This window comes from Molothrus aeneus, chromosome 1 (genome assembly GCF_037042795.1).
Source record: "Molothrus aeneus isolate 106 chromosome 1, BPBGC_Maene_1.0, whole genome shotgun sequence".
Lineage (NCBI taxonomy): Eukaryota > Metazoa > Chordata > Aves > Passeriformes > Icteridae > Molothrus > Molothrus aeneus.
Genome location: NC_089646.1, coordinates 11,134,343 through 11,148,224, shown reverse-complemented (window position 1 = coordinate 11,148,224; position 13,882 = coordinate 11,134,343). Strand labels below are relative to the sequence as shown.

General features: G+C 42.9%; 1 protein-coding gene across 1 annotated transcript in view; it reads left to right on the top strand.

Moving 5' to 3' along the window:
* Positions 1-13,882, top strand: part of ADARB2 (adenosine deaminase RNA specific B2 (inactive)) — a 306,659-nt gene that overhangs the window by 258,724 nt on the left and 34,053 nt on the right. The window contains exons 5-6 of the mRNA XM_066551336.1: positions 3,612-3,780; positions 10,658-10,809. Of these exons, the coding sequence (XP_066407433.1) occupies positions 3,612-3,780; positions 10,658-10,809 (321 nt within the window). The remainder of the gene's footprint in view (positions 1-3,611; positions 3,781-10,657; positions 10,810-13,882) is intronic.

Below are 13,882 nucleotides of genomic sequence, written 5' to 3'. Positions count from 1 at the left end.
AGGCTCCAGAGCTGAAAATGCTGCCTAAAATGCCAGTGTGATTAGTCAATGCTAAAATCTGCCTTCATCAGCTAAGCATCACGTCTTGTTCTCAGAGAAAAATTCCTCCCATGTTCACTGGCAATAATATCAAACATTACACAGGGGATAAACCTCCAGCTCTGTGTGTGTACCAAACAAGGCATGCAAGGGGACAATCTGTTAGCATGTATGCTCCTGAACACAGCGGACAACTGTCAGGTTGTTGGAAGGATTTCTCATCATGCTGGGTGCCCTCACAGGCAGCATTGAACAGTGCTACATTGGTCACAGATCACTTTCTCCATTTGGCTCCCCAGTGAGGTGTAAATATTTCAGAGCTAATGCATAAGTCATGTACACCTGGGTTTCCAAGTGCCACAGCAGCGAGACATAACTCTTGGGGATTTCTGAACATAGAGGAGCATGGATTATTTTCTGACACTGCAAATGGAAAATACATGGAGATCTTTAATGTTTTACACTCAGAGTGGTTCTGCAAATTCTTGGAAGCCATTGCCTCCCAGCCCCAGGCAGCATCTAAGTGATGTTCTGCAAACACCTGCACCTTGCCAGGACTGGCAAACACCCCAGGCTGTGTCCACACATGGTACCCACTGGGGGCCCATACCACTGGAAGCCAACATACAGAGTTAATTCACCCAAACATGAACACCCCAAGCACACTGGCTATTGCTGTGCAGGTGGACATTGTGATAGCAAACAGCAGAGAGATTCACATTATTGCTGCATCTGATAGGTGTTGGGTACCTTTCTGTTTCATTTGTGAATAAATCCAGACCTTACAGAAAATCCTGAGTGAATTCATCAGCTTATCCTCATCTGAGAGGAAAAAAAGAGTTAAGTTTATTTGTGGATAAAATGATTGAAGAAATAAAAGACATCACACTGTGTACAGGGCTGACTGGGGGGTGAGGAAGGTGTAGATCCCAGAGAGCAGGAGGGCTTACCCAGGTGGTCTGCTCTGTATTTTCAGAGCCTGGTGCTTTGGCTATGAGGTGAAGGGGGAGAGGAGGAGGCACACCAGGGGTTTGCTAATGTTAGGAGAAGGAAGCAGTTGGTCTCTCTGCCCTGAGAAGGAGCATTGGCAGGGGTCCCCAGGGGCAGACAGAGAGGCTCACAGGTTTCTGTAGGAGGGAATTGCCTCCTGGTGTGCTCCTGCTGTGCTGAGGTAAATAAGGCACTATCTATGGTAGTAAACAAATAAAATAGAACAGAAAAATAACTGATTCTCTTCATGGGCCTTCCAACCAAGGAAAATATTACATACTGTTGAGGGAAATATACACTGCTTTTTGAGATGCTGAGTGGGAGGGACTCAAACACCTCAGTGGCTGGCAGTGGCCCATGAAGTGTTTGATGTTAGTCCATGTGAAAGACACTCTTAACTAGATGGACATGTCACAATCTAAGATACTTAATATTTTTCTCATGAAAGCAGTGACCCTAAAGCAAAGCAGTTTTAATGTACAGACTATAAGCACATTTCTTTGTAGGGAATGAGTAACTTTTCCACCTCATTATTACTTTTTGCCTAGTAATAAACTTGGAATAAACACAAAGGCTTTTTCCTGTCTCCATTTCTCCCATGTGTCTCCATCTTCACTTCTTGGGTTTTCAAGATTTCCAGCTCTTTTTTTTTCTCCTTAATAAATACTCTAAAACACTTTTTTTAGGGCCACATCTACAGTAACAAATAGAGATTAAGCTCTCAGCACAGGCATACGGTGATGTGTACTTTGTCACTAGTACCTGTAACAACTTCTCTATGAAACTCTCACAGCCAGGGGCTCAGATGGGATTAACTGAATTTTTCACAATACTTACCCCTCTCCTACAAATGCCACAATGCTGCAATGCCACATTACTACTAAACTTTTTGGATTACTGATGTAGCTTTTATATCGATATAGGCATGAAATAATTTTGATATCATTTGCAATTATATTCATTAAGCATAGCTACAGTGCTACAGCATATGATCCACTACTAGTCCCAGTGCTGTGTGGAGATTATGAAAGTTGTTAATGGCATTTACTGACTGGGAAATCATTGGCAGCACCAATCCTTTGTTTAAAATATTATTTCCTTCTCCATTCAACTCTTTTGTCATTTAACACCAATAGATTTTATAAGGGAACATGGCCCCAAACGTGCCATGACAATAAAATCTCTGCAGTTTTTCAATTTTTCTGCTATTCAATAGACCTCATAAGAGGAAAAAAAATATTTTTGCTGACTCTATAAAGCTACTCCTAAAACTTTCCTAAAGCTAAAGTAATACCATAGATTCAGCATTACCACAGCCCACAGGAAGATTGTTTCCATTCCTCCTACGGGTATTTGCAGTCTCAGACCTGTCTTCATTTGACTTGTCACATTTTGAGGTCTTGATTCAGCTACCTAAACATGGGTGTGTGTTTTCACTGTGTGTTTTCTCTTTTTTCTGTGTGAGATGCATGGGGAGTGTGCAGAACCTCCTGGGCTTCCCAGACTGCAGCCAGATGTTAGGCAGGACATCAAGGGCATCTCAGGTGACACTACCTGGGCACAGCCACACCAACACCAGCACTCTGAGCTGCTGTGCTGCCCTGTGCAGGTGTTTGCCCACACACAGCCATTGTGTCAAACACAGCCGTACACTCAGAGGCTACTTTGTCCCTTCTAGAGGAAGCACCTATCAGGCAAAAAGTTCTTTTTCCCAAGAGCTGCTCCCTTGTTCTTTGGTATTCAGTGAGATGAGTCCAGAGATGTGTTTCTCAATAGATCATTTTGGGCTCAGTTAATTCTAAATTCTACTTTGAAATTGTCCACAGGGCTGAATGAGCTATGTTTTAGAGTAAAACCCAGGTCCTGCTGAAGTCTCTAAGCATTTTGCAACTGTCTCCAAATAAATTAGGATTTATTCCTAGAAAGTGTCTATCTGGATCATGTAAGGGACATCTTTCAATTGCCATCACCATTATGTAGAGAGGCAACAGATGAACAAAGCTGGTCTCAATGATTAAATGCTCCATCCCAGAGACCAGACTGAAAAGAGCATTGATGTAGTTGCTCCTAGAGAAGCTAAAAGGAAACTGAACTAAAAGTCAAATCTGTCAGGGTATTTTCTTCATGATTTTTAAAGAGCGGCCCCAGAAGCATCACTTCCATTTTTTTACTACTTAAAATGCAACAGCAATGAAACCTAACATTACAGGGAGTATGTGCTCCCACCAGAAAATTCTTCAACAGCTCATAAAAACCTGGCCATTTATCAGCACTGCAGGAGATCTTTATTACGTCCCTACAGCATATGCTCTGCTATGATGTAGTTATTGATTTAACAAGTAAACTTCATGGTGAGCTTTTATCTTGGAATTAGCAGCAAGACTGAAATGTAGACCCTATTATTCTAATAACACAGAGATGTGAGATTCCTGCATATTCCAAAGGCCATATCATCACCTTAACAAGCATCCCATTAGGGCTATCTGGCTGCCACATCAAAGCGTGTGCTGAGAGGACTTTAACAATCATGGTATCATACTCACCCCAGCAATTTCACAGCACTTTTGTTTTTCTTCCTACAGGTTTGGACATCAGGCAAGCTCAGGTTATTGTGCTGTCATCGGGTACCAAATGTATAAATGGGGAATACATAAATGACCAAGGGCTTGCGGTCAACGACTGCCATGCAGAAATTGTGGCAAGAAGGGCATTTGTTCACTTCCTCTACTCACAGCTGGAGCTACACTTAAGGTAACTGAATTCTGTTGATTTTTGGGGGCTGTTATACGGCCTTCAGTGGGACAGATCTATCTTCCAGACAACTGAGCTATTTGTTTCTTTATGTCATTTTTTAGGCGATGTTTAGGCGATGAAGGAACAATACACTGCACACAAAAACTTGAGAGTTAGGTAGTCTAAAGTGTTGGGTCATGAGCTGCTTTACTTCAGCTGATTCTCTTTCAGCAGCGATTAGATATGACTCATAAAGCCGGGCTTTATGAAGCCTGATGATTTTGTACAAATCTTTACGTGCAGGCTTATTAGCATCATTCACTGACCAGAGACTCGAAGGGAGTCGTTTTGCTTAATGCAGCCATTTTCCTGTCTTCCTTGCTGCTGCTGAAAGATCTCAAAGAAGTGATTTATTGATCATTAATGTCTTCATTGACTCACTAGAGAACCAATGAGTGTTAACAGCACAGCAAACTTTGTGCCAAAGTGTAAGATGCTTATCACTTACTCCTTCTTTATGATGTTTTAAAATGTTATAGCATGTAGAAACATTACAGTGGAATTACTGTTCTTGTCTTCAGCCAAATCCACCTTGTTACCATTTAAATGGCTAATGGGTCATACACTGCCTGGAGGATGGTAATATGTGGGATACCTCACCTCAGAATTCTGTCTTTTCTCTGATCCTGTCTATCAACAATCTGGAAGAGGTTATGTAGTGCTTGGTTATAAGCTTTGCAGAAGACACCAAAATGTGGGAAGGACCAGTGACTATGCTTGAGGGCTGGTCTGTCATCCCAGCAGGCTGGAGGGCTGGACCAGCAGGAAGTTTGACAGAAAACTTAGCAAGGACAAATGCCAAGTCCCACACCAAGGAGGAAAGAATGACCTTCCTCCTTTCCATCAAGACGAAAGAAATCCAGGCTGGAGATCAGCTCTGCTGAAAAGGGACAGGGCTTGTAGACAGACAGGAACCAGGACATTAGCTAGTGGTGTGCCTAACATCAGGGAGGTCAGCAGGATCCTGGGAAGTATGAAGAGTCTGCCAAGGGATGTGAGCATCCACCACTAATCAGCACTCATTACAGCCCATCTGCAATGCTATGTGCAGTTTTGGGTGCCCCAAAGGAAGGACACCAATCATCTGACACAGATTCAGCAGCGCCTGCCCAGAGTCTCAGGGGCCAGAGCACCTGGGCTGTGTGGAGGTGCTGACAGATCTAGACCTGGTCAGCCTGCAGGTGGGATGGCAGAGCCAGCAAAGCAAGCCAGCAGCACAGTGGGGCTGACACCTTTACCCAGGTGTGCACAGGGAAGGTGGCAGACAAGAGGCACACGCTGAAACAATAGAAGCTCAGTCTGAGTATGAGGACTGATTTTCCCCATGGGGATAGGCTAGCAGTGGGACAGATCACTCAGAAGGGTTGTGCAGTCTCCCTCCTGTCTCAGACATTTTCAAAATCTGGGTGCCTAGAACCTTGAGCAATCTGTCAAATGACTTTGAGAAGGAGGTTGGGATAGAGATTTAAGGTCCTTACCAGCCTGAATTATCCTATGATGTGAAAACTAAGCAGAAGTGAGGCTGAGGTGACATTTATTATATGGAAGGAACCAAGAAATTAAGGAAAACAAACAAAAACCTCTTACACTATAGGTCATTCTTCTGCCCTCCATTCTTGAGTGCATATGTGCACTCAAGTGACTTTTTCTGAAGGCCATTAAACTCAGTGCAAAAACTTCCTTTGACTTCAGAAGGTTTTGCATCATGTCACAGATGCAAGGGATGCAATCTAAGCAGGATTGTGTGGCCTTGTAAGCACCTGTGATACTGTTGCACCTAAGCAGCAATAACAGAATAATGGCTATTTTAACTTCAGGCTGGAGCTGAAGACAAGAGAGTATATTGAGTACATGGGTTTGGCTAACAAAGGGGGACAAGAGCATTGAAGGGTTTAATCAAAAACAATATTCTCTCAATTTCATTCTGAACTGCTTTCAAGTTTACATTAAATTATTATGTTTTCAGCAGTGTAGCAGCCCTGGTACTTGCTTTCTGCTATGGTCTCTTGGGAAACAAGTGCTAACACTGTATCTTAAACTATTGTATTGATCCACCTCCCTAACATGTTCAGTCATATTATTACTTTATTTGGATCAATGTTAACAGCCTTTTGTTAACAGAATCCTCAGTGAAGCACAAGCTCTGTTCACAGTAACTTCAAATCACTCTCAGTTCAGCCAAGACCAGACACCCCCGCTTGCCTGACCAGCACACACCATAAAAATCTCAACCAAAATTGTCAAGGCTAAGCACCTTTGAATTAAAGAGCTGGAGTTACTGTCAAATCAGATTCTGCTTCCTTAAAGTCCATGGAGAAGCAAAACTGTGTGTTGTGATATATTCTCCAATTTTAATATTTATTGCTACTCACAGTTTTTTGCCATCATCAGGAGCTTTGTCCTGTGGTGAGGAAATTGGAGGGTTCAAAATTAAATAAAAAATGCATTTTCTGCACATTGAAATCATATTTACTCCTTTTTCTCTGGAAAAAGAGAGATCTTTTTACAGAGAAAACACATGATGCTGCCACATACCATAAGGACAGAGCTTTTAGGACTGACATGGTAACTCAGCTCCACTGTGAATACATGTACACCATCTCCTCAGGCTTGGGAGAAACACAGAACTATTGTCATGCATTTGCATTAACCTAGCCCAAATTAAACTCCTCTCCTAGGCCAGGAAACTGTTATACAAAGTAATAAATGAACTGAAACCAAAAAGATGGTTTTCTTTTGAGACCATCATTCTTGACTCAAAGAACTTAAATTTTCCATCATTCAGTATGGAAGAGGCAAGTTTGTTCTGTAGAGAGTATTTCCTATTTTCCACATACCTTCCTCCCACCAAGACTACCTGCTGAGTGTGGTCACTGCAGCTGGATTGCAAACTTCAGGAACTTTCAGTGCAAGAAATATTTTTCTGTATGATGCTGTCTTTGAAAAGGAAACCCTTTTCCAGAATTTACAAATACTACCACTGACCTCAGTGAAAGCAAAACACACACTTGGCTGAGTGTAGCATGAAGGCTTCTAAGAGCAAGGGCAAGCAGGTTGGAGAAAGCAAGAGCCAGGATATAAAATTAAAGGCCAGGAGACAGAGATTCACTGAACTGAATTTACCTCTTGGCAGTCAAATGTTGCCCAGGTCCCCAAGGCTCCTTTGATCACCAGTGCAGAGAGATGGGCACCTCTGAGGTGGAGCTCAGCAGACCCGTTCATGTGTCTCTTGGGGGTGAGATGAACTGCCACGTACGGGGGCAATTTATTTTCCATTTCTCTAAAAAGAGAATACAGCAACTTCTTCACAAATTTAAGCTGCAGGACAATTCCATCCACAAGCCAGTGCTGCAGCAATATGGAAATTAGTTCTTTTCCCTTTCTCTTCTTTTTGCTAAATGTTAGAGGTGCAACTTTCCTGACTTTTCTTGGAAAAGAGTTCCAGAAATGGAACTTTATCCTCTCTAAGAAGCAAGAGTGACAAATACTTCAAAAGGAAACTTTCTTTCAACAATTCATTGTCTAGAGCTTGAGTTAAATAAAAGCTAAAAGCACAACTAAAACCTGTCAGCTTCTAACCAGTGTGATTAAAACCCTTAGCCTTCCCAGATTTCATTTTTATGACAACCATAATCCTCCAGTTCTCCAGACTTTCACGAAAAAGATGAGAAGGAAGACGAAAATTTTCTGATGTACAAAAGAAGGACAAGAAAGACCTTTTGAGAAGCTTTTTCTAAGAATCACCATCAAAAAGCACACAAATTCGGTAGTCTGATTCTCTTGCAATGGTGATAGGAAAATCTTTTTCAGTGGTATTATTTATATCAACTGGCCAATAGGGAAGACAAGAAAATACAACTCTTCTTTTTTAAAGAAAAACAAAATTAATAGAGTATCCTTAAAATAAATCAACACCTGAGTAGGCTTGCTGCCTTAGTGCACCCTTCAGGTGCCAGGGAGATGATTTTACCAGAAGGTAAGCTCTTTCAGGAAATCAGATGAAAACCACTGTTTATTTTATACATAAAAGCAAGAAATAGTCTTAATCCAGTCCAGTCAAGTTACTTTTTCAAGGAAAATCAGCTGCTTGTAACACATCTACTAAGCCTGCTGGTAGTTTCTCTAGGATACTCTTTTGTAGTATGTAGTACTAGAAATTTCCTGTAAATACATTTACAGGCTAAAAAACTGCTCCTCTGCTTGTCAGGCTTTGTTTCACCAAAATGCTTCATATATATTAAACCATAAGTATGTGCTAAAGTATCTTCTTCAAGTCAGCTCAAAACATGGGCATGTGTTGTGCTGAATGATGAACTTAAGCAAATGATTAGAATTTAGCACGTTCTTAAATGTTCCACTTGAATGACACTCAAATCCTAACTCCCACAGAAATTTGTAACAGGCAAAGTTTTAGGGATGAATTCTGCTCTTTTAGCCACTGCCAGTACACAGAAATGACACTTTAATGCCACTCCCTGAATGAATGGGATCTGCAGGCTCACTGTGGACTCCTCTCTCCATTGATTTGTACAGGTTGTGTATGGCTGTGCAAAGGATGTTGTAAAGAAGAGCTGCTGCTGCAAAGTCATCTTCCCTCTCACAGTTCACCTGTCCCAGAGACAAGGCACATGGTACTGCTGCTGGAGTAGAGGTGACTTTGCAGAAGTGCATCTCATGCTTTACCTGGACCACTTTTAGCAGATCCCTGGGTCCCCCTGGGTTTTGAAATACACCAAACATCCCATGCACAATAATCTTTACTAAGCCATGGCAGATGATGCTGCAACCCAGACTCTTTCCCAACAATACTCTCTGAGTTTTGTTATGAATCCTGTTCAGCCACAATGCGGGAATGAACCTCATGTTTGAGTTCAGTTCCTAAAAAACCATCCCAAAGGCAGGTCAGGACCCTATGTGATATGAAGAACCTCAGCCTGCTGGAGGAGAGAATCAAGCTGCCTTGCCCTCCAGCCCTGCCAACTATTTTTAGAGCAGCTGTCTATCATCCAACCTGGCAGCCACACTGGCCACAGACCCTTGCTGGTGCTCATGAAGAGGTAAGAGAGCAAGGTTAATCATTGGAAAACAATGACCAGTGAAAACAGGATGGAAGCTGAACTCCTGAAATCCAGCCCAAAGCATGATTGCTCCAACCCTACATAGCAACTGTCTCCAAGTACTGTAAGCTGCCCCCCCCCACACACACACTCTAGTGAGATTTAATGTAATAATAGCAGGCATTTGGACTGCACAGCTTTGTATTCTCCCAGCTGATTTTGCAGTGAATTATTTAGAACTACCTGCAATTGCTCTGAAATCCAAGCAGCAGGACTTGCAGAGATTTTATTATTTCAGAGGCTTGTATCAGGGCGATAATATAATTAGTGCAGTTGGGAAGTTCCACCACAGCCAGCAGAAAATGAAGGAGCAGCATGTGGCAGCCCCAGCTCGGCAGCCAGTGTGACTCCCTGTCCCTGACAGGCGAGCTAATGTGCCTGTAAATTCCTCCTGACAGCAAACGCATCCTGGCATCAAGAAATGACAAAACACCCAAACCATGGAAGAGTGACAGCCAAACAGCTTCAATAGCACAGAGGCTGCTCTGGGAGAAAACAGGCAGAGGCAGCTTGGATGAAAGCCAAGGACTCGCTCAAAGGCTGAGTAAAAAGCGCTCCTGTTTGCACTATCAGGAGGCAGAGAGACAGGCAGAAATCGCCTTGGTTAATGGGCTGTCCTGTAGTGAATTAAACGGGTGGGATTCTGCCTTATTAACATCATCCCAGGAAAAATCATTACCTGCAGGTGCTGTTCTGTTCAGAGATACTCCTCCAAAAAGACCCTTGAGTTTTTGAAGGAAGGACCAGGCCATCAGAGGGAAAGGACTCTCGTCATAATTTCAGCAATCACATTTTCACCTTCAAAATTATAATCGTGACCATCGCCCAAACACACGTGTTAGAGGCAGCTGTCTGTCAGAGAAATCACCCATATCTTCCCAAATGTAACTCCTGGGAGGAGCTGCACAGCAGCAGAGCCTTAATGCTGTGCTGTTGCTGCAAATGGCAGCACTGGGAGGGTTTGGCCTCCCGGGCAGCTGTTGCTAATGGAATATGTGCACTGCATCCCCATCTAGCTGCTGAACCACTGCAAAGATAAAAGCTTCATCTCAATAAGTATCTTTTTCAACTCAGCTGAGAAAAGCCTGTACAACTTTTGTCCACCCTTCTTAAGATGGCTTCTGATTTCCAAAAGTGCCAAGTGACCAAGAGGCCCCTGCTGACCTACGTGGAGCACTTGTAGGTGGCTGTGGTTGAATGGGGAGAAGAGCAACACCTGGGAAGCAGGGGCAACTGGCAGTGGTGGGTGCTTTGTTAGAGGCCCTTTTCAGTGGAGCATATGAACACATAGCTGTGGTGATTGATGTTAATGGGATTCAAACGTGTCTAGGAATTGTGATCAGCAGAGCTGATGTGTTCACATGAGAGCCCAAGAGAACTCATTTTTTCATGCACCAGAACCACTTTAAAATCAGTGGTTTTGTGCATCTGTGCATGTAAGGAAGGAGAGTTACCCTTCAAAAATCCACATTTTATCATTAGAACATATCTTAGGTAAGCAAGCCAAAAGCCCTTTGGCAGCTTTGACCTCCTTCACACATTTCTTCACCTGGAGAAGCTCATTGTTTTTCTTTTGCTGTCACTAGGCAAAATATATGATGCCGGGTGCTAATAAAAACAAACAAACAAGCAGAGGGAGAAAAGGAGAGAGAGAGAGCACAGAAATGTTTCTGATTTGGCATGTAACAAATGACCTGGAACCTCTTTTGTGATCATAGCAAACGGCGAGAAGACTGGGAGCGATCAATCTTCGTGCGGTTAAAAGAGGGAGGCTACAGGCTGCGGGAGAACATCCTGTTCCACCTGTACGTCAGCACTTCGCCCTGCGGAGACGCGCGCCTTAACTCCCCCTACGAAATCACAACCGACTGTAAGAGAACAATCTTCCCTCTCCTTTTCCTCCTTTCTGTGCCTTCTGTCTTTTTTTTTCTCTTGTTCTTTTTTTTTTTTTTTTAAAGATCCTTCTTGCTCTCTTTCTTTGCTGGCAGAAAGTGTTTCGCTTGAGAGCGAAAACACTACAGGCTTTAGAGAGTGTCTGTCTGTCTGTCTGTGCAACTGGTGCTCAGTCCTGTGTGCTGGGGGAAAATCAGAGCTGGGCAAGGCAGCTCTGCACACCTGGGGTTCTCTGGCTCTGCTGGGGAATACATCCCTGCATTTCATGCTTGATACAAACAACCCTGAAAGTAAATGGTGTTTTGGAAAGCACCCCCATGATCAAAAAGATCCTTGAAGCCACAGCCAGAGGCTGGACCAGAGGATCAAGGCTCTAACTGGAGATGCATAGACTCTTCTCAGGGTTCACAACCCATACATATAGAGATTGAGGGGTTGCATTTTCACAGGCTGCAGCAGCTTGAGTCTGAAGTAGAGCACTGATATGATACAATATATGATACAGCACATCTGTAGTGTTGATTGTTCAAACTCTCTCCAAATATTGCCTGCACTTGCAGCAAATAATGGCAAGACCCTCATGTAAGAGATCCTTCCAAAGCCATCCTGCCTGTATCAAATACACTGCATGGTCACTGCATGGCAGGTGGGTTTGTTGGAGTCCACCAGGTCAGCCTTAGAGTACCTGCAACCATACCTATGGCATTCAAGCAAACACATGATTTTCCAGGGATTTCTTCTCTAGAGGTGATCCTGAAAATGAGATTAACAAATCAGGTCTTGACCCAGTGTGTGCCACCAACAGGGCTGCAGAGCTTGTTGTCCATGATGACAAATCCCAACTCCACCATGACCCTGTACTCTCACCTCATCACTCCCAAACATGCCTGTCCCTGCCATGGCAGGGGCATGTCCTTCTTGCTTTCTCCTTGCACCAGCTTTGTCCCTGCCTAGCCACATGGAATGCTCCCAGCCAGGGACAGGGGACCCCGGAGATCTGTGGCTTGTCATCACATGCCTGTCACCCCATGATACAATGCACAGGGCACTCTCTTATCTCTGCCCAGCTACTGCTCCTCATACCTGTGTTTTACAGTGCTGCAAAGCCCATAGTGCTGGCTGCCAAATGTGCACATAGTGAGAAATGGTCCTTGCCTTGACTACTTTGAATGTGAGGCAGGCAAGACAAAAGAATGGATGGAGGAGGAATCATAGACATGGAAATGTAAAATTAATCACCCAGGGTCACACAACGACCTCACTTCCTCACAGGCAAATCCATCAGATGGTAGTTGCCTTCCTTTGTGATTTCTTATTTGTATAAGTTATTTATCAATGATTGGGTATTATTCTGCTCAGACTAGAATTTCTTTTCACATGTGAAAGAGCAGCTTGCTGGGGCAAGAAAGCAGAATGCACCTATTCAGGAAAGAAATGTGGTCCTTGCCTGACATGATTTCTGCATTGTGTCAGCAGGGTTCATAAAATGAACAAAAGCAAGTAAATGCTTAAAACTCAAAATCAAATCAACCAGTTCCTGATGAGTTAACAAAATGAAAAGACATAGCATCATCTTAAATCAAAATTAAAAATAAAAAGAGAGTGCTTATGAATATCAGAAAACAATAGTGATCTTTGGCCTCCCACTGTATAGCTGTATCAAGAGATATTTAAAAAGGCTTTATGTTTGGTTAAAGGCACACATATTTTCCAGAATGCAGGTTTCCTGGGGCACCTCTTAGCTGACACCACAATTGGAAGCACCAAAATCTGTAATTATTTTTAAAATGTGGTCCATTGTCAAGAGCAACCAGAGGCTGTCCAGGCTGGATTCTGCTCTTGTTGGCATGAGGAAGTCAGTGCTTTGGGCAGCTGACAGCCCATGCTGCCTGATTATATGCAGCTGAACCCAGCCCTGGAGGTGAACCCTGCTTGGCTCATGGATTTCTTCACAGTCCAGATAAATCTCCCAGCTAACGAGGGAATGCTTCTGTAGATAACAAGATACACAAGGAGCTGTGTTTAAAAATATATAATCACACAGTGCATGACACAGACAGTAAATTTGTAGATAATCATGAAAATAATTTTCCTGTTGGCTATTACACCAATTATTTTTCCAAGCAGAAGCTGAGGCAGAAAGGTCTGTGTGGTTTAGCCAAAGTTACACAGTGACTGAGTAGCAGGACCTGAAGAGATGCTACACCCGGCTCATAATTCACTCCTTTAAACAGATCCCTCTACCTTTGTCCTGTGCTCTTATAATAATTTAGCACTGTGCAGAAAGCCAAGTTGCCAAAAGCTGTCCTTCAGAGAGATAAGCATTTCTGCTCAGCTCACATTATCCCAGAGACATCTGGGAAGATAAGTATTTTATAATGTTTATCATTCACATCTTCTCTTTCTTCTTTTTTTTTTTCTAAAGAAATAACCTTTCTTTCATCCTGTAATGACAAGAAACTCCAGATGAATGTTGTTTAATTTCTTAAACAACAAAGAGACCTCTCCTAGAGCTAGCACAAGCCATCAAACATTACTGATTATTCTCTAAAGATGCATTAACATTTAAAAACGTTGTCTCACCATGTGGTTCCTGGTTTTGAGAAGGAATATGATAAGCCTTTATCAATATAGGGAATGAGTAAAATCCACTTCTCAAATCTCCTTCCAAAAATTTCCTATTATCCACCGTGTCTTTCCAGCACCCTCAGGGAGGCCTCACATTTCCTTCTTATGAGCTTTGTTCTGGTAAGGGAGGACGTAAGCTGGCATGCTTTGAAAACCAGTTTACTTCTTAGTGGATAGAGCAGAGTACCAAGTTTGTGGCATGTGTAGAAGTCTGAGAGCTGCAATGCAGAGGAGAGGTGCAGGCAGCACACACCCATGCCAGCCTCAGGCAGGAAAGTGAGGTTAGGGACAAGGACATAAAACCATACTTTAATTTGAAATTTGAAGAAATGTCCTTCTTGAATCAGAGGTAAGCTGACTCGTTTGTTGATAACATCCTCAGGCAGCTCTAAAAGAGACTAAATCAGTTGGACCAGGCTGGT